This window comes from Bombina bombina, chromosome 2 (assembly GCF_027579735.1).
Source record: "Bombina bombina isolate aBomBom1 chromosome 2, aBomBom1.pri, whole genome shotgun sequence".
NCBI lineage: Eukaryota > Metazoa > Chordata > Amphibia > Anura > Bombinatoridae > Bombina > Bombina bombina.
Window position 1 is genome coordinate 765,396,820 of NC_069500.1, and position 24,202 is coordinate 765,421,021.

At 39.8% G+C, this 24,202-nt stretch overlaps 1 protein-coding gene across 1 annotated transcript in view; it reads right to left on the minus strand.

Moving 5' to 3' along the window:
- The window catches only part of C2H19orf44 (chromosome 2 C19orf44 homolog), a 132,939-nt gene that overhangs the window by 26,559 nt on the left and 82,178 nt on the right, over positions 1-24,202 (minus strand). The window contains exon 7 of the mRNA XM_053700046.1: positions 23,382-23,817. Within this exon, the coding sequence (XP_053556021.1) occupies positions 23,382-23,817 (436 nt within the window). The remainder of the gene's footprint in view (positions 1-23,381; positions 23,818-24,202) is intronic.

Here is a 24,202-nt window from a genome sequence, read left to right on the forward strand (position 1 = left end):
ATCATGTCGAGAGCTACAAGAGAATGACTGGGAGTGGCAGTTAGGGGAGGAGCTATATAGACAGCTCTGCTGTGGGTGATCCTCTTGCAGCTTCCTGTTGGGAAGGAGAATATCCCACAAGTAATGGATGATCCGTGGACTGGATACACCTTACAAGAGAAATATTATCCATTTCAGCACTATTTCCTGCCATTTAGTGCTCCAGACACCTAGGTATCTCTACAACGGGAGCAAATCAAAAAACATAAATTATGCTTACCAGATCATTTCCTTTTCTTCTGTATGGGAAGAGTCCACAGCTGCACTCCTTACTTGTGGGAAATACTGAACCTGGCCACCAGGAGGAGGCAAAGACACCCCAGCCAAAGGCTTAAATACCTATCCCACCTCCTTATAACCCCAGTCATTCTGCAGAGGGAACAAGGAACAGTAGGACAAATATCAGGGTGAAAAATGGTGCCAGAAGAGTAGATCAAAAAAATGTAGGGCCGCCCATCGGAGCACACGGGTGGGAGCTGTAGACTTATTGCATAGAGAAGGAAAGGAAATTATCTGGTAAGCATAATTTATGTTTTCCTTCTTAATATGGGAAGAGTCCATAGCTGCATTCCTTACTTGTGGGAAAATTATACCCAAGCTCCAGAGTACACAGAATGCTAACCGGAGGGAAAAAGAGAGGCGGCCCATATCTGAGGGCACCACAGCCTGAAAAACCTTTCTCCCGAAGGCTGCTTCAGCAGAAGAAAAAAACATCAAACTTGTAAAATTCTGGAAATAGTATGTAAGGACCACCAGGTAGCCGCCCTACAAATCTGATCCATAGAGTCCTAATTTTTGATGGACCAAGAGGAAACCACAACTTTCGAAGAATGAGTCGTAGTCCTCAAAGGAGGCTTATGTCCCACTGTCTAAACGGATGACACTCCTCAGCCAAAAAGATAAGGAAATCGAAGAGGCCCTCTGACCCCTACGCTTCCCAGAATAGATAACAAACAGAGAATTAGTTTGTCTAAATTGCTTTGTGGCCTGAAGAAAAAAACTTCAAAGCACAAACCACATCCAGATCATTTAGTAAACGTTCCTTCGAGGAAAGAAGGATTAGGACATAAGAAAGGAACTTTTATCTCTGGACTGATGTTGCGATTTGACACAACCTTAAGAAGAAATCCTAACTTAGTTCGTAGAACAGCCTTATCAGCATGGAACGCCAGATAAGGAGGGACGCATTGCAAGGAAGCAATCTCAGATACCCTGCGCACAGAGGCAATAGCCAGTAGAAAAGGAAACTTCCAAGACAACAAATTAAGGTCTACTTCATGCACAGGCTCCTTTGAAGCCTGTTGCAAAACCGTAAGAACAAGATTCAAACTCCAAGGAGGAGCAATAGATCTAAACACAGGTCTGATCCTAGCAGAGCCTTAACAAATGACTGTACATCCGGAAGTTCAGCAAACCTCTTGTGCAGTAAAACCGACAGGGCTGAAATCTGTCCCTTCAGGGGACTTACAGAAAAACCCTTCTCCAGTTCATCCTAGAAAAACAGAATAAATAGGTCCTCCACACCTTATGATAGATGCGACGAGCAACCGGCTTACGAGTTTGAATGAGAGCATAACTAACTCTCACGAAAAACCCTCTCTTGGCTAGGACTAAGCGTGCAGACTCCACTCAGTCAGCCACAGAGAATCTAGATATTGAGGAGTAAAGAAACCTCGGTCAGCAGATCCCTGCGACAAGGTAACTTCCACGGAGAAGATGATGACATCCCCACTAGATCCGCAAACCATATTTTCGCGGCCAAGACGGAGAGATCAGTATCACTGACGCCTGCTCTAGCTTGTTACGAGCCACTATACGAGGAAGTAGTGGTAACGTCCGGAAAAGACAAAAAAGAGATTGAACCTCCAAGGCACCGCTAATGCATCTGTTAGCTCCGTCTGAGGATCCCTGTACCTCAACCCATAACTGCGTAGCTTGGTAGTGAGACGGGACATCATAAAATCTACTTTTGCAAATCTCAGCAAACACTTCGGGATGGAGAGACCATTCCCCCGGATGAAAGGATTGTCTGCTGAGAAAATCTGCTTCCCAGTTGTCCACACCCGGGATGTGAATTGCTGACAGCGAACAGATGTGGGTCTCTGCCCACTCCAGAATCCGAAATACTTCTCTCAAAGCTAGGGAACTTCTCGTTCCCCCCTGATGGATGATGTAAGCCACCAAGGTTATAACGAACTAAGCAGAAGCCAAGCCTTCAGAGCATTGTATATTGCCCAAAGTTCCAAAATGAGATCAAGAGGGAGCTCTTCTCCTGAGTCCATAGGCCCTGTGCCATCCTGGCAACCCAAACAGCTCCCCATCCTGACAGACTCGCGACCGTAGTCACAATCTCCCAGGATGGTCTAAGACAGACGTCCCTCGGGACAAGTGATTCGACAAAACCACCAAGAGAGCAAGCCAGCACAGAAAACGGAAGCGACATCTGAAGCTATACACGCCACCCTGAGAGTGTCGTGGTATATCAAGGCACCAAAGGAGTCCAGATAATTACCTATCAGGCAAGCGGCATTTCAGCTGGAAGTGAGGGGGTGAGAATACCAAAGCGCCCCCCTGCTGTGAAAACTACCTGTGGATCATCTGAGCGAGGGAAGTCGAGGCGAGCTGCCCGGGCTGTCGAGACCGGCTGGGATGGACAGATTGGGCTCCTGTTGGTAAAGACCGGCATAGACTGCATAAGACGCCAGGGTACTAGCGCAAGGCGCGCGAGACTAAAGGAGAAGCCGGGACACCCAGAAACGCCGTAGATGCGTGTAAGGACACGCTGCAGAGTGACGACACGCAGCTGTATAGCCTGTTGGAGCAGCCCCTGAGCGGCTAAGGAGAGTGGCCGGAGGAACACACTGATCCGTGAGTTGTATCTTGCGATACTCCATACTCTATCTTTCTATTGTGGGACTTGGCTGCTGAAGTCAGGTGCGGATACGAGAGAGGCAGGATGACGGCTCACAACAGACCCCTGAAAGGCTATTAATAATCGCAGCCTGTTACACACCAATATACACGACTTGCCCATATCTAAATTATAGCTACTAAGGTGTAATTTTGAAATAAGCTAAAGGGTGTTAGACGTGTATACTGAGGGAATTGGGCCCTGATGTACATTTTGCCCCACTTAGCTACTACAGGCTAATTTGTGCTTCATATCTTGACACGACTATTGAAGAACAATATATGTTAATAGTAATAAGCTCTGCATAAGCTTGGATTGTATGTGGGAGAGACTTTTTGTCTGGACATCTACTCTGTTAGGCCCCATACCGTGTTTGAACAGGTCAAGGCTGGGGTGAGAGTCGGACTCTGCAATTGACTCCTAAGTGATGTATACAGTTAATATTTCCTCTGGCTCACCACTATCAAACAATGAATTCGACTAAACCCAGCTGACCCTGAGAAGGGTAGATTCCTAGATCTAAGTCGGGAGACCGAGGAATAAGAGGTGATCAGGCTACCAAGGCTTTTATACCAATACTATATAATTGAGGGTGGCCTGATTTAAACTACGACTAGATAACTGAATAACATCTGGAGAAAGGAGTTGTTCAAACCTGTCTGACGGGCTCCCCCTTTCTACTATAAACCAGGGTACCCTAGGCTGGCACGGACTGGGCAGACTACCCCAGGAGTTGGGACAAGTAACTGCTCCAATGTAAAGAACAGATAGCTGCGGGCCCCCTACAAACCTACCAGGAATAGGGACATTGACATTTCTTGATTTATTCAATCACTAGGAGGAAGCAACCCCTGCTTCAGAAAGAGGACATTTTTTTACCAAGAGCTTAACTGTTGCAAAGAAGTAGGGTGTGAGCCCAGGTGCCACATCTTACAATTTAAGGTCCAGTTCCTGGATTCCAGTAGATACTACCTATGTCTGGACTGATTACTATTTCATTACTTACACTGCAGTGGTATTTAATGCTGTCTACTATAGAAGCTACCGTAGCCAGTGGATGTGAATATAACCTAACCTTTTGTAGGCTTTGCAGATGATTAATATTTGCACCTGGTGACCCCCAGAGTATAAGTTTCTGGGATAAGAATATATAATCTGAGTCTTAGAGGAAAACCCCTATACTGGCTTAAAAACCCACTTAAAAAGTTTGCTGTTTTTGTCGCCAGCAGAGGGTACAAATAGAGGTTAAACGATTAAATGCCCTGAGTCTGAGTAAATTACTCTGAATAGGGTGCCCTGATACTTAAATAGGAGTACTTCTAAGGTTCCCTATCTGACAATCAGTTAAATGAGAACGTGAATTTTGTAAGAGGGTTTTTTTGTTCTCTTTTTCTTTTTTTTTAAGCCAAGAGGTGTTAGTTTAGTTTAGAATTAGTATCTGGTAGTGCTAGGCCTAGTAGCTGAAGATATAACATATCTCAGTATCTTAAGAGCAGTTTCCTGAGACTCCAGTTTTAGAGTCACAGATTTAGTTAAAAGCTCTAGATAAACTCGCTGGGGGACTTAGATTAACTGCTTTGGCTGGTCCTGCAATTTAGGTCCGGATCTTGGATGGCGACGCGATAAAATTTCACTCATTTCATATCACTTGGGTTGTCTTGTAGGGGTCTTTTTGTTGCCTTTCCCCCTCTCCCTTGTGGTCCCCCATCCCTTCACTCCTACCCTCACTATTTCTACGACACACTCATTCTCCTGATTCTCTACACCATCACAGAATTACTATAATTGGATTGATTTTTCTCCTTCTTCACTGCACTTAATAGGAAAGATTTTTCTTGATCTCTCACTCATGGACAAATATATGTCCCACTCTAAACCAAACTCACCCGCGATGCCACCCAAACAGAAGGACAAAAGGACTAAACCCAGTGAGCCTGAGACCTGCAGCGAATTAGGTATGAGCAGTATGATACTACAACACTACTACACCAAATATCTGAACTGTTAATGCCCCAATTCGATGCCCTGAAGCAAGAAATAAGTAATTTATCGGTAGAAGTCAAACAATTCTCCCCTAGACTTATGGAATTGGAAACAAGAGTTTCCGATATGGAAGATAAACTTTCTACCCAGGAACAGTTAAACGAAACACAAGGCAAGATCCTCCATACACTACAAGCTAAGTTAGAGGACCTGGAGGATAGGTCACGGCGCAACAACCTTAGGGTTGTTGGGCTCCCCGAAACAGCAGAATACTCCGACCTTCTAAAATTTGCCTCTACTATACTCCCGCAAATGGTTGGCAGCCAGATAGAAAACTTGGTGATTCCAGTGGAGAGAGCACACAGATTAGGACCAGCACAGGATAAAGCGGTGGCTGTACACAAGCCTAGACCAGTAATAATTAAATACTTAAATTTTCAAGATAAGTTTAATCTTTTAAGATTATATCGTAAGAATAACGGAATTAAGGTAGGCCAGACAAGGATACTGCTGTTTCAGGATTTTTCGATAGAAACACAAACAAAGCGGAGGGAAATGGCGCCATACTGCTCCAGACTGATCAATGCCAACTTGAAGGCCAGAATGCTGTATCCGGCGAAAGTGGTGCTGGAGAGGGATGGCGCCATGCTCACATTCTCAAAAGTGGATTAAATTAAGGCCTACTGTCAAAAGAACGGGGTACAGTGAAATCATCAGGTACCCAAGGTGGAAATATATGTTCATTGCATTAATGTTAGTTTTTATGTTGAGATTGCGTTTACCTTTAGGCGTATGGTGTTTTGATGCTCGTTGCCTTCCAGCTCTCTCCTCTCTCAGCTTCCCATTTATTATAAAAAAAGGGGAAGAGAATTCAGTGTAATAGTATTGGGGGAACTCAGCTTCCACAACAAGTAGTGAGGTATGGTAATTTTACTAGACACCTGAATGTTAAGCATAGATACTATGGATTTCATATCTTGTCTGTTGGGATTGGGAATTTCGGTACAGGTTTAATTGTTTTTTTTCAGTTCCTTTTTTCTTCTCCTCCCTTTCTGTTTTTTTTTTTTTTTTTTTTTCCCATCCGTACGCCGCGAGCTAGCAAATGACCCATTAAATTGGGATGAATAAACTCAATTTACTGTCCTGGAATATAGGAGGTATATCCTCACCTATTAAGCGAAAACTAATGATAAAACTTCTGGGCTCCCATAAACCTGACCTAGCTTTTATCCAAGAAACCCATCTACCCCCGGTAGAAGCTGCTAAACTACAGACTAAATGGGTAGGGAAGGTTCTATATACATCCTATAATCAAAGGAAAAGAGGTCTAGCTATACTGATCAATAAACAATTAGAACATTAAATTATATCATTATACAATGATCCAGATGGAAGATACCAAATCTTAGAAATTGTAATAAACAAAAAAAAACATATGTTTTCTGCAACCTTTATGGTCCCAATAAAACAGATAGAGACTTTTGGGATACACTGGGCCTGAAACATTTTCGGTTTGTTGGCAAAAACATAATAGTAGCTGGCGATTATAATATGACTTTTTCAAACATTCTAGACAGATTTAATAGCAGATCAATGGACAAAAATACGAGGGAATCAAAGATACTTCATAATTTTTGTCAGAAACTAGCTCTCAGGGATGTTTGGCGAGTCCAACATCCAGACCAGAAGGGGTATATGTGTGAGTCCAGATCTTTCAGATCCTTCTCTAGGATAGATTTCTTTCTAGTCTCTGGTCAATTGATGAAGTCCGACATAAAATCGGACATCAAAGATATTACGTTATCGGACCATGCAATTATCTCACTAGAGATCCATTATAGGACCCCTACCCGGAACAGTAATGCACGCTTTTTCTTTCCACAATATCTGGTTCAGAATATCAAATTTAGGTCATGGATCCAAGAAAAATGGAGAGAGTTCTTTAATCACAATAAAGATTATTTGGATAAACCTGAAATTCTATGGGAAACCGCAAAGGCAGTCTTTTAGAGGTGAAATAAAATCATATCTTATTAGGATGAAGAAAAAAAGGGACCAGAGAGAGGAACAATTAGCGAATACACTCAAAAACGCATACACACGGTATATTCAAGATAAAACTATATTCAACTGGGATAAATACAGAAAGATTAGAGGGGAGCACAATCTTTTTCTTAAACAAAAGATGGCAGAAGAGGATCAGAAACAAAAAGCTTTTTTCACAGGGAGTCAGGGCATCTCGGCAAAAATATTAGCCAAAATCACAAAAACTAGACAACAGAAAAATTTTATTTCAGCTATTAATTACCAAAACAAGAGTTTCAATAAAAGTTCAGAAATAAGACAGGTCTTCCTAGACTATTATCAAAAGCTATATTCTCCAAGTGCAATAAAACAAGGCAATAAGGAGAAGTTCTGGCAGAAGATCGAAGTGCCCCAGATCACAAAGCTTGATCTACAAAGATTGAACGAACCAATCACAATAAAAGAAATATCAGACGCTATAATTAATCTTAAAGGAGGTAAATATCCAGGGCCGGATGCTTTGCCTGCCGAATTTTACAAACTCTTGCGAGAACAAATTCTCCCCTTACTACAGACACTCTTTAATGAATATTTTATTGAAAATAAACCACAATCTCCACTGTTTACAACCTCCAATATAGTTTTGATTTTAAAGAAAGGTAAAGACCCCAGCTCTCCCTCATCATATAGACCCATCTCCCTCTTGAACCAGGACTATAAACTGCTGACGGCTATTATCTCTAATCGTCTCAAAAAATGTTTGCATTATATTATTCACCCAGACTAATCAGGATTCATGATAGGACGTAATCCTGTCAAAAATATACGAAGAGTACAGTTAGTCCTGGATTATTTTGCAAATAAAGTTTATAAGACAGCACACTATAAACCAGATCTCGCAATACTAACAGTCGACGCCGAAAAGGCGTTCGACTCGATCGGGTGGGACCATCTTTTTGAGTCACTAGAGAGATTTGGATTGACAGGGCCATTCCATCAATTCATACAAACAATTTATAAAAACCCAATGTCAGCAGTTATAGTGAATGGTGAAGCTTCAGACCATTTCCTATTGGGGCGAGGGACAAGACAAGGCTGCCCGATATCCCCATTACTCTTCAATCTATCTTTAGAACCCTTGGCAATCTACCTAAGGCAGGAGCTAAAGGGGATTAGAATAGGCCACCAGGATATGGTGCTCTCACTTTTTGCGGATGATCTTCTACTATTTTTAAGCAGCACTGCCCAATCTATACCACAAGTCCTGTCTATATTTGAGTTGTTTGGATCCTTCTCGGGTTATAGGATCAATAACGAGAAATCGGAACTATTATGGATATACAAACCAGCTCAGGTAGTAACTCACCCGTTTCATGAAACTGCGGATATACAATATCTGGGCATAAGCTTGAGTAGAAATCCTAGGGATTGGTATGGATTGAACTTTCCTAAATGTATTAAAGAAATACAAGAAAAAGTCCAAATTTGGTCCAATTTACCACTGAGCATCTCGGCTAGAATTATGCTCATAAAAGCCATCATATTCCCGAAACTGCTATACTTCCTTCAAAATTTCCCATTGCTACTATATAATAAAGATATTCTGACGCTACAAAGGGCGAATAGCATTTGCAACCTTAACACTCCCAAAACAGTGCGGAGGTTTAGCATGTCCAAACATTAGAATCTACAATTATGCAGCTGTGGGCAAATTTGCGCTAGATTGGATCACTGAGAAAGGCCATGTTACATTGTATGACATAGAGACACACTTAGTAGCCCCCTTCAACTTAAAAGCAATTTTACATAATCCAGCGATCAAACTGCCAACTAATATAACACAATATGTCACTATTAAAGATATTGTAAGGACGTGGCAAAAAGTGTGTCTAGGAATTAGGACTAATTTTCGTAAATCGACCTTTCTCCCATTAACAGGAAATCCAAGTTTCGCGCCAAGGCTGAATATGTCAGTTTTCTCTAGATGGGCGCAAGCCGGCCTTCACTCTCTAGGGCAAGTATGCCAGGAAGATAAGTTGATAGTAAGACCCTTTGAAGAGTTGAAAGGTAAATATAACCTAGAAAGGTCATCTTTATATGCCACCTACAAGTAAGCCACTGGATAGCGAACTTAAGAACTGAAACAGGGATGGAATTGGAAAAGGGAGAATTAGGCAGAGTAATTCAATCTTATACTGATGGGGTCAACAGAATTTCACAAATATATAGAATGCTAATTAATGCTCAAGGGGAAATCCATATGAATAGATTACTTGGGAAATGGGATAAGATTTTGCCAGCAGTTGAAAAAGAGCGGATTTCTGCCAGTGTCAGGTTAACAATGAAAGCAACTACTTTAGTTACCTGGTGGGAATCCCATATCAAATTATTGAATATGGCATATCTCTCCCCTGACCGTATATCTATATGGAGTGACAATACAACATCAGGAGAATGCCCTAAATGTAGACAAGAAAGGGCAGATTTATCTCATTGCTTATTGAAGTGCCCGAAAGTCAGGCAATTCTGGAACAAAGTTAACTATTGGTGTAATAAGGTTATGGGAGTCCAGATGGAATTTTCACAGCTTGAGATATTTTTTTTAGTTCATTACAATAACATTAAATCTGGAATTAACCACAAATTCCTGAACGCAATGATATTAGTGGGAAGAAATGTGATTTTCACTAATTGGAAGGGTAGGGGTGACCTTAAGTTCTCTGAATTTATTAGGAAAGCCCAGCATCAAATAATATTAGATCAGCACAATATAAAAATTATTAATAACAAACAATTAAGGCAATTTTTTACTAAATGGAAACTGATGATTCTCTCCCTTTCTTTAACTAGTCAGAGACAAATAGTGATAGTCTTTAAGAAATCCGAGTGGTTTCTGCAACAAATGCAGACAGGAGAGTTCCCAAGAACATGGTCATTTGACTAGGCTGACGGCGGGATTTATGGGGTGTTTTTTTTTTTGCTTTCTACCCCCTCCCATCCCTTTTTTTTTTTTTTTTTTTTTTCCTCTCTTCTGCTATATGGTTGTTTTCCCAGAACTGTCAAGATACGGTTACAATGTAAATATGGAATGAGATCTAGTGAAGTAAGAGTACTGCACTGGATTATATTATGATCCTATGTTTGTTTGATTTTGGGTAGGAATCTACCCACAGACTGTTGAGCTTGTAATTTTCATCATTTCTGATTTAAAATCATTAAATAAAATGTTTATAAAAAAAAAAAAAAAGAAATATTCTCCTGTCCATAGAGTCTAAGAGAACTCTCTCTAGATTTATCTTCCATCCATGGGATCAAAGAAAACATGAGAGATTCCGAATGGTCTACTCTTCGCAAAATTACTTTGAACCATAGATAGACCAAACGGAAGTGTAATAAACTGGAAGTGCTGGTCCAGGAACGCCAACCTTAGGAACTGTAAGTGGTCCTTGTGGATTGGTACGTGAAGGGAGCATCCTTCAAATCTATCGTGGTCATGAACTGTCCCTCTCGAACGAGGGGAAGAATGGACCTTATTGTCACCATCTTGAACAAGGAGACATTTAAAAACTTGTTTAAGCACTTTAGGTCCGAATCAGATGTAAAGTTTCCTCCTTCCTTGGGAACACGAAAACCTCTCTCTGCGATAGGCACCGGGACAATAACTCTTAAGAGGACAGATCCCGTATGCACTCCAGAAAGGCTTCACCTTTTTCTGGTCTGGAAGACAGGTTTGAGAGGAGGAATCTGCTTTTGAGTGGCTGAGACTTAAAACCTATCTTGTAACCCTGCATTATGACCTCCAGGACCTATGGATCCTGTAAGTCTCTGAACCAAGTGGCTGAAAAGAGCAACAGACTGCCCCTACACGATCCAGAAGAGGACCGGGGACCGCCCAATCATGCCGACTTAGTCTCGGCGGCTTCTTGCTCTGCTTGGATTTATTCCAGGACTGAGCCGGCTTCCAAGGCTCTTGGTTTGCTCTGGCTTAGCTGAGGACTGCTGACGATGGGCTTTATCAGAACGAAAGGAATGAAAATTTGAATTTTGTTCTTTAGACTAGTTCTTATTCTCTTGCGGTAGGAAGGGACCCTTGCCCCCTGTGACCGTGGAAATAATGGAGTCCAGGCCTGGACCAAACAAATCTTTCCCTTAAAGGAGAGGGAAAGAAGTCTAGACTTAGAAATCATATCCGCAGACCATGACTTCAGCCAGAGCCCGATGAGCCTGAACAGAAAAACCTGAAGCCGTAGCATTCAGGCGAATAATCTGCTTATTAGCATCACAGATAAAAGAATTATCAACCCTTAAGGACTTAATTCTTTCCTGAATAACGTTGAGGGGACCCTCCCCATCGATCAAATCCGGTAAGGAGTCACACCAGCAGGTAGCTGCTCCAGCAACTGCTGCAACAGCCGCCGCCGGTTGAAACAATATTCCACAAGTTGAAACATCTTATTTAACAGAGTTTCCATCTTTTATCCTAGCAAGGGTGAAGATAGTGCAATCCCTTTTAGGGCCGGAACTCCATTGAAAGTCCAAGATCGGGAATCATTTCTTAAGGGGAAAAGAGAGGGAAAAGGAATCCAATCCTATCCCATTCATTCTTAATAATGTTCGCCATCTAACAGGAAAAGGGAAGGATAAGATACCACCCTGTCCTCAAACTCTATCCGATTTAGGAATCAAAAGTTCATCAGGCAATTTGGCCTCTGGAACCTCTAAATTCGCCAAAACTTCCTTTAGAAGAAAGCGCAATTCCTAAATTAAAGTCTGATTCCTCCACAGCTGGAGGATTAGAGGCAGCAGATTCAGACCCAGAATGTTCATACTCTGAAGTCTCAGAAAAAACTTAATCCTCGGATAACCGATCAGTTAATTCCAATAAATTGCAGCTTCTTGGGTGGTAACTAGCCACAGAACAAGCTATTATGCTATTGTTCGTTCCATGATTGAGCGCTTCTCTCTTTTTATTTATGCAAATTATGACACTTAAGGAAGTCTCCCTAAGTGTGATGTGGGAATCCAGACATGGACCTGTTGCTCAGTGTGCCTATAGAGATATGGCTGCACCTCACTGACGAGGCCCACAATAGGCCAAAACGTACGTCTGGGATTTTGCTGTTTCTCTCGTTCAGAGAGGGATTGCCTGGTATTTCGGGGCTGGACTGTACTGTGAAGTCAGGATCAGACTGATATGCTTCAGGAAAGTTCTTCTCTGTGAAAGGCACATGTTGAGCAAAAAGAGGCTGCTTCTTGGGTGGTAACTAGCCATAGAACAAGCTATTATGCTATTGTTCATTCCCAGGTTGAGCGCTTCTCTCTTTTTATTAATTCCAATAAATTATCTGATGAACTCTGGGAAGGAGTGCAATATGTAACCTATCGCTTGTGCTTAGCATCTTATTTTATTAAAAACAACTGCACCTTTATACTCCAATGGCTGAGGCACTCACCACTTCCTATGACCCAGACAGTACAGAGATTTATTGGAGGTTGTTATTGTTTATTATAGCACACAAAAGGGGCCACGTTTAGAGCCATGCTAGTGCCATTGTTGTGGGTCCATTCTGGATATAGTAAGATCAACTATTAGATATTCCTAATTGGTATTCTTCAAATGACCTGCTATTGTACATATTGTCTGGACTGTAGATATTAACAATATTAGAAATTGCATTTGCATGCTAAAAATGGTTAAAGGCTTGTACACCAAACAATATACCCACAGCACTTACTTTATATTTCCCTTTATTAAGAAATCATATCCAGAATACAAAAATGCAGCGTGGCATTTCAGACAAAAACTTCCCCAAAAGACCAGAGCATTTTTACCATCACTACATTTAAACAGAAATAGAGCCTTTTTTATATTTACCTATCAAAACTATATATATTTATTTTTTTGGTAGACAACCCAAAGTATTGATCTGGGCCCATTTTGGTATATTTCATGCCACCATTTCACCACCAAATGTGATCAAATAAAAAAAAAATTGTTAACTTCTTCACAATTTTAGGTTTCTCACTGAAATTATTTACAAACAGTTAGTGCAATCATAGCACAAATGGTTGTAAATGCTTCTCTGGGATCCCCTTTGTTCAGAAATAGCAGACATATATATATTTTGCATTGCTTTTTGGTAATTAGAATGCTGCTAAACGCGTACCACACTTGTATTATGCCCAGCAGTGAAGGGTTTAATTAGGTAGCTTATAGGGTTAATTTTAGCCTTAGTGTATAGGTTACCCTCCTATCTGACACATCCCACCCCCCGATCCCCCCCTAATGCCTCTCAAACAGCTCTCTTCCCTCCCCCACCCCACAATGGTCACCCCATCTTAAGTACTGGCAGAAAGTATGCCAGTACTAAAATAAAAACATAATTTATGTAAGAACTTACCTGATAAATTCATTTCTTTCATATTAGCAAGAGTCCATGAGCTAGTGACGTATGGGATATACATTCCTACCAGGAGGGGCAAAGTTTCCCAAACCTCAAAATGCCTATAAATACACACCCACAAATCAGTTTAACGAATAGCCAAGAAGTGGGGTGATAAGAAAAAAGTGTGAAAGCATAAAAAATAAGGAATTGGAATAATTGTGCTTTATACAAAAAAATCATAACCACCACAAAAAAAGGGTGGGCCTCATGGACTCTTGCTAATATGAAAGAAATTAATTTATCAGGTAAGTTCTTACATAAATTATGTTTTCTTTCATGTAATTAGCAAGAGTCCATGAGCTAGTGACGTATGGGATAATGAATACCCAAGATGTGGATCTTCCACGCAAGAGTCACTAGAGAGGGAGGGATAAAATAAAGACAGCCAATTCCACTGAAAAATAATCCACACCCAAAACAAAGTTTAAATCTCATAATGAAAAAAACTGAAATTATAAGCAGAAGAATCAAACTGAAACAGCTGCCTGAAGTACTTTTCTACCAAAGACTGCTTCTGAAGAAGAAAACACATCAAAATGGTAGAATTTAGTAAAAGTATGCAAAGAAGACCAAGTTGCTGCTTTGCAAATCTGATCAACCGAAGCTTCATTCCTAAATGCCCAGGAAGTAGAGACTGACCTAGTCGAATGAGCTGTAATCCTTTGAGGCGGAGTTCTACCCAACTCAACATAAGCATGATGAATCAAAGACTTTAACCAAGATGCCAAAGAAATGGCAGAAGCCTTCTGACCTTTGCTAGAACCAGAAAAGATAACAAATAGACTAGAAGTCTTTCGGAAATCTTTATTAGCTTCAACATAATATTTCAAAGCTCTAACTACATCCAAAGAATGCAACGATCTTTCCTTAGAGTTCTTAGGATTAGGACACAATGAAGGAACTACAATGTTAGAATTCACAACCTTAGGTAAAAATTGAAATGAAGTTCGCAAAACCGCCTTATCCTGATGAAAAATAAGAAAAGGAGACTCACACGAAAGAGCAGATAATTCAGAAACTCTTCTAGCAGAAGAGATGGCCAAAAGAAACAAAACTTTCCAAGAAAGTAATTTAATATCCAGCGAATGCATAGGTTCAAACGGAGGAGCTTGAAGAACCCCTAGAACCAAATTCAAACTCCAAGGAGGAGAGATTGACTTAATGACAGGTTTTATACGAACCAAAGCCTGTACAAAACAATGAATATCAGGAAGATTAGCAATCTTTCTGTGAAAAAGAACAGAAAGAGCAGAGATTTGTCCTTTCAAGGAACTTGCAGACAAACCTTTATCCAAACCATCCTGAAGAAACTGTAAAATTCTAGGAATTCTAAAAGAATGCCAAGAAAAATGATGAGAAGAACACCAAGAAATGTAAGTCTTCCAGACTCGATAATATATCTTCCTAGATACAGATTTACGAGCCTGTAACATAGTATTAATTACGGAGTCAGAGAAACCTCTATGACTGAGAATCAAGCATTCAATCTCCATACCTTCAAATTTAAGGATTTGAGATCCTGATGGAAAAAAGGACCTTGCGATAGAAGGTCTGGTCTTAACGGAAGAGTCCACGGTTGGCTAGTAGCCATCCGGACAACATCCGCATACCAAAACCTGTGAGGCCATGCTGGAGCCACCAGCAGAACAGACGAACGCTCCTTTAGAATCTTGGAAATCACTCTTGGAAGAAGAACTAGAGGCGGAAAGATATAGGCAGGATGATACTTCCAAGGAAGTGACAATGCATCCACTGCTTCCGCCTGAGGATCCCTGGATCTGGACAGATACCTGGGAAGTTTCTTGTTTAGATGAGAAGCCATCAGATCTATTTCTGGAAGTCCCCACATTTGAACAATCTGAAGAAATACCTCTGGGTGAAGAGACCACTCGCCCGGATGTAATGTCTGGTGACTGAGATAATCCGCTTCCCAATTGTCTATACCTGGGATATGAACCGCAGAAATTAGACAGGAGCTGGATTCCGCCCAAACAAGTATTCGAGATACTTCTTTCATAGCCAGAGGACTGTGAGTCCCTCCTTGATGATTGACATATGCCACGGTTGTGACATTGTCCGTCTGAAAACAAATGAATGACTCTCTCTTTAGAAGAGGCCATGACTGAAGAACTCTGAAAATCGCACGGAGTTCCAAAATGTTGATTGGTAATCTCGCCTCCTGAGATTCCCAAACCCCTTGAGCTGTCAGAGACCCCCATACAGCTCCCCAACCTGTCAGACTTGCATCTGTTGAGATCACAGTCCAGGTCGGAAGAACAAAAGAAGCCCCCTGAACTAAACGATGGTGGTCTGTCCACCACGTCAGAAAGTGTCGTACAATCGGTTTTAAAGATATTAATTGCGATATCTTTGTATAATCCCTGCACCACTGGTTTAGCATACAGAGCTGAAGAGGTCGCATGTGAAAACGAGCAAAGGGGATCGCGTCCAATGCAGCAGTCATAAGACCTAGAATTTCCATGCATAAGGCTACCGAAGGGAATGATTGAGACTGAAGGTTTCGACAAGCTGAAACCAATTTCAGACGTCTTTTGTCCGTCAGCGACAGAGTCATGGACACTGAATCTATCTGGAAACCAAAAAAGGTTACCCTTGTCTGAGGAGTCATTGAACTCTTTGGTAAATTGATCCTCCAACCATGTTCCCGAAGAAACGATACAAGTTGATTCGTATGAGATTCTGCTAAAAGTGAAGACTGAGCAAGTACCAAGATATCGTCCAAATAAGGAAATACCACAATACCCTGTTCTCTGATTACAGATAGAAGGGCACCGAGAACCTTTGTAAAAATCCTTGGAGCTGTTGCTAGGCCAAACGGCAGAGCCACAAACTGGTAATGCTTGTCTAGGAAAGAGAATCTCAGAAACTGATAGTGATCTGGATGAATCGGAATATGCAGATATGCATCTTGTAAATCTATTGTGGACATATAATGCCCTTGCTGAACAAAAGGCAGAATAGTCCTTATAGTTACCATTTTGAATGTTGGTATCCTTACATAACGATTCAATATTTTTAAATCCAGAACTGGTCTGAAGGAATTCTCCTTCTTTGGTACAATGAAGAGATTTGAGTAAAACGCCAGCCCCTGTTCCAGAACTGGAACTGGCACAATTACTCCAGCCAACTCTAGATCTGAAACACATTTCAGAAATGCTTGAGCCTTCACTGGATTTATTGGGACACGGGAAAGAAAAAATCTTCTTGGAGGAGGCCTTATCTTGAAGCCTATTCTGTACCCTTGTGAAACAATGTTGTGAATCCAAAGATTGCGAATCGAATTGATCCAAATTTCTTTGAAAAAACGTAATCTGCCCCCTACCAGCTGGGCTGGAATGAGGGCCGCACCTTCATGTGGACTTGGGAGCTGGCTTTGGCTTTCTAAAGGGCTTGGATTTATTCCAGACTGGAGATGGTTTCCAAACTGATACTGTTCCTGTAGGGGAAGGATCAGGCTTTCGTTCCTTATTATGACGAAAGGAACGAAAACGATTAGCGGACCTAAATTTACCTTTAGATTTTTTATCCTGTGGTAAAAAAGTTCCTTAACAGTTGAAATAATAGAATCCGACTGTGAACCAAATAATTTATTACCCTGGAAAGAAAGGGAAAGCAAAGTTGACTTAGAAGACATATCAGCATTCCAAGTTGTAAGCAATAAAGCTCTTCTAGCTAAAATAGCTAAAGACATATACCTGACATCAACCCTAATGATATCAAAGATGGCATCACAAATAAAGTTATTAGCATGTTGAAGAAGATTAACAATGCTATGAGTATTATGATCTGTTACTTGTTGCGCTAAAGCTTCTAACCAGAAAGTTGAAGCTGCAGCAACATCCGCCAAAGATATAGCAGGTCTAAGAAGATTACCTGAATATAAGTAAGCTTTTCTTAGAAAGGATTCAATTTTCCTATCTAAAGGATCCTTAAAGGAGGTACTATCTGCCGTAGGAATAGTAGTACGTTTAGCAAGAGTAGAGATAGCCCCATCAACCTTAGGGATTTTGTCCCAAAACTCTAATCTGTCAGATGGCACAGGATATAATTGCTTAAACCGTTTAGAAGGAGTAAATGAATTACCCAGATTATTCCATTCCCTGGAAATTACTTCAGAAATAGCATCAGGGACGGGAAAAACCTCCGGAATAACTGCAGGAGGTTTAAAAACCGTATTCAAACGTTTAGATTTAGTATCAAGAGGACCAGACTCCTCTATTTCTAATGCAATTAAGACTTCTTTAAGCAAAGAATGAATAAATTCCATTTTAAATAAATAAGAAGATTTATCAGTATCAATCTCTGAAACAGAACCTTCTGAACCAGAACAATCAGTATCAGAAACAGAATCAGAATGATGATGTTCGTTTAAAAAGTCATCTGAAACATGAGAAGTTTTAAAAGACCTTTTACGTTTACTGGAAGGAGGAATAACAGACATAGCCTTCTTAATAGATTTAGAAACAAAATCTCTTAGGTTAACAGGGACACCCAGAATACTAGATGTTGATGGAACAGCAACAGGTAATGGAACATTACTAAAGGAAATATTATCTGCATTAGAAAGTTTGTCATGACATTCAACACAAACAACAGCCGGAGGAACAGTTACCACAAGTTTACAGCAAATACACTTAACTTTGGTAGATCCAGCATCAGGCAGCGATTTTCCAGAAGTAGCTTCTGATTCAGGGTCAAGCTGAGACATCTTGCAATATGTAATAGAAAAAACAACATATAAAGCAAAATTGATCAAATTCCTTAAATGACAGTTTCAGGAATGGGAAAAAATGCCAATGAACCAGCTTCTAGCAACCAGAAGCAAATAAATAATGAGACTTAAATATTGTGGAGACAATAATGACGCCCATATTTTTTAGCGCCAAAAAAGACGCCCACATTAATTGGCGCCTAAATGCTTTTGGCGCCAAAAATTACGCCACATCCGGTAACGCCGACACTTTTGGTGCAAAAACGTCAAAAAATGACGCAACTTCTGGCGACAAGTACGACGCCGGAAATGACACAGAAAATTTTTGCGCCAAAAAAGTCAGCGCCAAGAATGACGCAATAAAATGAAGCATTTTCAGCCCCCGCGAGCCTAACAGCCCACAGGAAAAAAAGTCAAATTTTAAGGTAAGAAAAAATTGGTTTATTCATATGCATTTATCCCAAATATGAAACTGACTGTCTGAAATAAGGAACGTTGAACATCCTGAATCAAGGCAAATAAATGTTTAAACACATATATTTAGAACTTTATATAAAAGTGCCCAACCATAGCTTAGAGTGTCACAAAATAAGACTTACTTACCCCAGGACACTCATCTACATGTAGTAGAAAGCCAAACCAGTACTGAAACGAGAATCAGTAGAGGTAATGGTATATATAAGAGTATATCGTTGATCTGAAAAGGGAGGTAAGAGATGAATCTCTACGACCGATAACAGAGAACCTATGAAATAGACCCCGTAGAAGGAGATCATTGAATTCAAATAGGCAATACTCTCTTCACATCCCTCTGACATTCACTGCACACTGAGAGGAAAACCGGGCTCCAGCCTGCTGCGAAGCGCATATCAACGTAGAATCTAGCACAAACTTACTTCACCACCTCCATGGGAGGCAAAGTTTGTAAAACTGATTTGTGGGTGTGGTAAGGGGTGTATTTATAGGCATTTTGAGGTTTGGGAAACTTTGCCCCTCCTGGTAGGAATGTATATCCCATACGTCACTAGCTCATGGACTCTTGCTAATTACATGAAAGAAAAGCTTTTTTTTTAATATATATAATTTTTTATTTATTTTTATATATATATATATTTTTTTTTTCTGCAGTGTAGGATCCCCCCTTACCCCCCAACCTCCCTGATTCCCCCAAAACAGCTCTCTTACCCTCCCCCCTCAACCTATTAGCCACTATCTTAGGTACTGGCAGCTGTCTGCCAGTACCCAGTTTGATTTAATTTTTATTTATTTCACCAAAAAAAATTCTGTAGTGTAGCTGCCCCCCCCCCTCATTACTATGCCCCCCTTCCCGATCCCTTTCCCTCAACGGATCCCACATAGGATCCCCCTTATTGCCTCTCCTCCCTCCTCACTGACGCAGCTTTCTTTTTTTCCCCCCTTGTCTGTAGCGTGGAGTTGAGGTTCCACCCGCTCCCGCCCTCCTCCTCTGCAGCGCTGGTAGTTAAGGGGTTAATTGTGCCATACAACACTGTTCACAAAGTCTCTAAAGGCTTGTACAAGCATAGGCAAAAAACTCCAATGTTTACATGACTATAGTTAAAGTGATGGTAAATTCTAGCATTTCTGAAATGCTAGGATTTACCATTGGAACAAATAAAGGGGACTTTCAGTCATGAAGTATTAAATACTTCATGCTGAAAGCTCCTTTATTTGTTTGTAGCGTTCGCTTCACTGAACTGCTAAAGCAGCCCATGGCAGAACGTTATTTGGCTGAGAGGTGACGTTTACACCTCTTAGCCAATAGCCGTGCAGGAAATCCAGCTTTTATGGTATATGGTTAAACAACAGATGGGGGAGGAGTGGGCTGCTCTGCCTTATGTTTGGTCCCAGTCCAGCCCTGATATTATACATATAGTGCACAAGACACATGCACAATGCTAAGTCTGCTTCACTATGCGCTTATAAAAAGGAGCTAAGTTTCAGCAAAGGATACCAAGAGAAAGATATATTTTTTATAACATAAGTAAACTTAATTTATTTTTGCAACATCAAACTTTAATTTTGACTTCTGCATCCCTTTAACTCTTTAACTGCGGAGCCATTTCCATCTCTTTGCTGAGCTCTTTTGCAGTTTCACATTTAAGTCCTTATGTAGGTCATTTTTTAGTGAAAAAACAACAAAGATTATATTTTCTGTTTTTCTCAGCAGATTCAAACTATTCAATTTCATGTATGTATGTATGTATGTATGTATGTATGTATGTATGTATGTATATATATATATATATATATATATATATATATATATATATCACAAAATGGGCCTCTACTCAAAGAATGCCAGGTGATCACTATTACCAGAGTAATTAAATTCTTTATGGGGGCATATTTTAAAGAGGGGATTCTGTGCTTTAAATCAAAGGGTCTTGGTAGCTAGGTCTATTTATAGGCCCATGGAGACCATCTTACTATAAAGTCAGTGGGATTTTGCTTTAATTTTGGTTTTTACAAACATGTGCTTTAACATCATACCCATAAGTTACCAGTAAAATTTAAAAGAGCAGGTGATTGCCTGTCTAGAGGGTTTTAGGGCTTTATGGAGCTGAGATTGAGTGATTTAAAGGGACATTATACACTCATTTTTTCTTTGCATAAATGTTTTGTAGATGATCTATTTATATAGCCCATAAAGTTTTTTTTTTAAAATAAATGTATAGTTTTGCTTATTTTTAAATAACATTGCTCCGATTTTCAGACTCCTAACCAAGCCCCAAAGTTTTATGTGAATACCGTCAGCTACCTTCTCCAGCTTGCTCCTGTTTGTGTAAAGGGTCTTTTCATATGCAAAAGAAGGGGGAGGGGGGGAGTGTCTTATTTGCCACTTGCAGTGGGCTTTCCAGCTACCTTTTCAACAGAGCCAAACTGACAGCTTCTAAGTAAGTTTTTAAACAGTTTTATACTGGATTATTATATCAGGATCTGTGCATCTTATTCTTTATAGTAGTGTCTATTACATTCAGTTATATGAAAATGAGTGTATAGTGTCCCTTTAAATACATACCCCTCTTAAATTCACTGCAGCAGTCCGGCACTTCCTAGATGGGGTGACATCACTGGCATAAGGCCACTAGGGATGCGGGGATGCCCTGGGACATCATTTGCACTAAAAGCATTGTGCGGATTACGACCACGTGTCGTCATGCACAGGTAAAGGACTATTAAACACAGTCTATTTGTATAATCAATTAAATAGTAATTTGCCTGCTTTTTTAAATGGTCAGTTGATTTTTTCTGACAAATTTAAAAATGGTAGGACCCCTGTATCACATGACAGCTAACAGCCAGTCTTTTATCTGCTTTTTAAATGGTCAGTTGATTTTTTCTGACAAATTTAAAAATGATAGGACCCCTGTATCACATAACAGCTATCAGCCAATAACAAACTCATATGTATACACTGTGAACCCAAGCACATGCTTAGTAGTAGCTGGTACCTGAGAAATTGATAATGACAAATTAAAAACATTTAAAAAGTTGATAATTGGAAAGTGTCTTAAAACTGCATGCTCTATCTGAATCATGAAAAAAATATTCTGACATTAGTGTCCCTTTAAAGGGCCATTATTGTCAAAAAATGACATGCTATAATACACCCCCCGCAGCAGAGCACTGCTGATCCCGAGAGAAAAATTATTCTGATCCAATCAGCAGCTCTAGTTCCACATTTGAGTTGTGTAACTCTGCGGGGGTTAAACACACAGTAGTCTAGGGCCAATTAGTCTTAAAATGACATGCTCTAATGGACTAGAGCATGTCATTATTTTTTACTTTAATGGCCCTTTAAGTTGGTAAAGCAACACTCCCAGCATTAGAAGAAAGACCACCACTGTAATTAGGGGTTACCATATTGCCGCTTTAAAAGAGGACAGATATGAAAAACGCATATGTCAAGGTTCTTACAATGAGATATTATTTCAAACGGTTTCTTTAACTTCTTTATGCACACAATAATTTATAAAGGTTAAAGGGACATGAAACCCAAACATTTTCTTTCGTGATTTAGGTAGAACATACCATTTTAAACAACTTTCCAATTAACTTCTATTATCAAATTTGCTTCATTCTCTTTGTATAATTTTTTGAAGGAGCAGCAATGCACTACTGGTTTCTAACTGAACACATGGGTGAGCCAATGACAATCAGTATATATATGCAGCCACCAATCAGCAGCTAGAACCTAGGTTCTTTGCTGCTACTGAGCTTTCCTAGATAAACCTTTCAGCAAAAGATAACAAGGGAAGGAAGCAAATTAAATAATAGAAGTCAAAATTGCATGCTCTTTCTGAATCATGAAGGAAAAATATTTGGGTTTTATGTCCCTTTAAGTCTCCACCAGTTTGATGTGAAAATGTTTATATAGGACAGGAATATCCTCTTTCAGAAAGAAAAAAAAAATGTCCTTTTAGTGAAAAATGTAGATTTTTGTTTATTAAAGGGACATTAAAAAACAAACATATGGGAGCTTCTGTATTCTTGCATCATGTGACAGAAGAGGTACACATTCAGATTAGTGATGTTGATGGCTTTTTGACAGTTGTATTGTGCCGTTCTGGTTAGCGTGCAGTGGCTGCATTGTTCTATACAATTCATGTGGCTTTTTAAATAGGTTATGTAACACAAATGTAACCAGCTCTGCATTGTATGTGCTAAAATAAAGAGATCAATAGAGTTTAAAAAAATAAATAAAATCTACAACATTCCTGCTCTGTAAATGTTCACTCCATGTAACAGGGTGCAAGAATGTGTGTGCTCCAAGACTGCAGACTCAAGATAAAAATCAATAGCATGAGGAGAAGCAACCATTGTGTTGTAACTGTGCCTGGCGGTTTAATGTCCCTTTAAAATTGCCTATACACATACAAAATGACTGCAATATTATCTAACGTATTCAAGATTGGAATCTCTGAACAAGTTCTAAACAACAAAAATACATAAATAAAAAGCTACAAATAAGTAAAACAACAATGCATTATTCTAATTGATAATCTTGTCTTTGTTAGACACCAAAGAAGTCATTTATTGTTGGCCACCAAATAAATAAACACACTTTCTGCAGAACAATTTAGTAGTTGATGAATGCAGAAACATAACCGATTATGTATCTAAAGTGTGGCTTACAGTGGAAGTTAAAAAAGATATTATGACCTGGTTATGTCAGATATTAGACATACTGAATCCTATAAACTAACAATCTACTAACACTTACTGTGTGGCCACTGATCAGGAAATTCTGCCTCATTCGTCTGCACAGATGTTTCTCTTGTAGTAATCGATTGTACTTTCTCTGCCCGTTTCACAGTATGCTCTAACGGCGTTGGTTTACGGGATGAATTGGAGTTTGTTTCTTCTACCTCAGAGGAAGTGTACAATGAGTCTTCAAAATCCTCTGAGTAATCTGAATTTATTGTAGTTTCACCATTTCTCTCTTTACTATATCTCTTTGAAAACTCAGAATTTTCTGTGTGCATCTGAGGTGAACTTTCTGAGCCTTCGTATGATGCAGTCCGTATTTCAGAAGCAGATTCTTCATCTGAATAGGATTTTTGCCATGTAGACAATTCCTTCTTGTTATTGGATGCCCCTTTGTCCTTGGCAGTCTTGATCAGCTGGGCATCCATAATGTGAGTAACCTCAACATCTTTCTATAACACAAAAAAAAGCCCTTTAGATTCAAATTATGTGTGCATGCACTTATCACTTGCATACATTTTGCCTCACTTTTTTTTTTTTTTTGACTACAGTAAAACTTGACCTCCTATTCCACTCTTTGGCTGATTACTCTTTCAATAACTGTAGTTGTGTTTTGGGAAAGAAAAGAAGATAGAAAAAAGGAAAGAAAACAGAATGATAAGATGAAAAAGAAGCTAAAGGAAAGAAAAAGAAAACTAGAAAGAAAAAGAACAAATAAAAAAAGTAGATAAAGAATGGAACGAAAGAGAATGCTTTTGCCCTGGCAGATGGAAGTCTATTTAAAAGGATATTAATCTCATAAAAATCCCTAGAAAAACAAAATGAGGCCAAACTGAA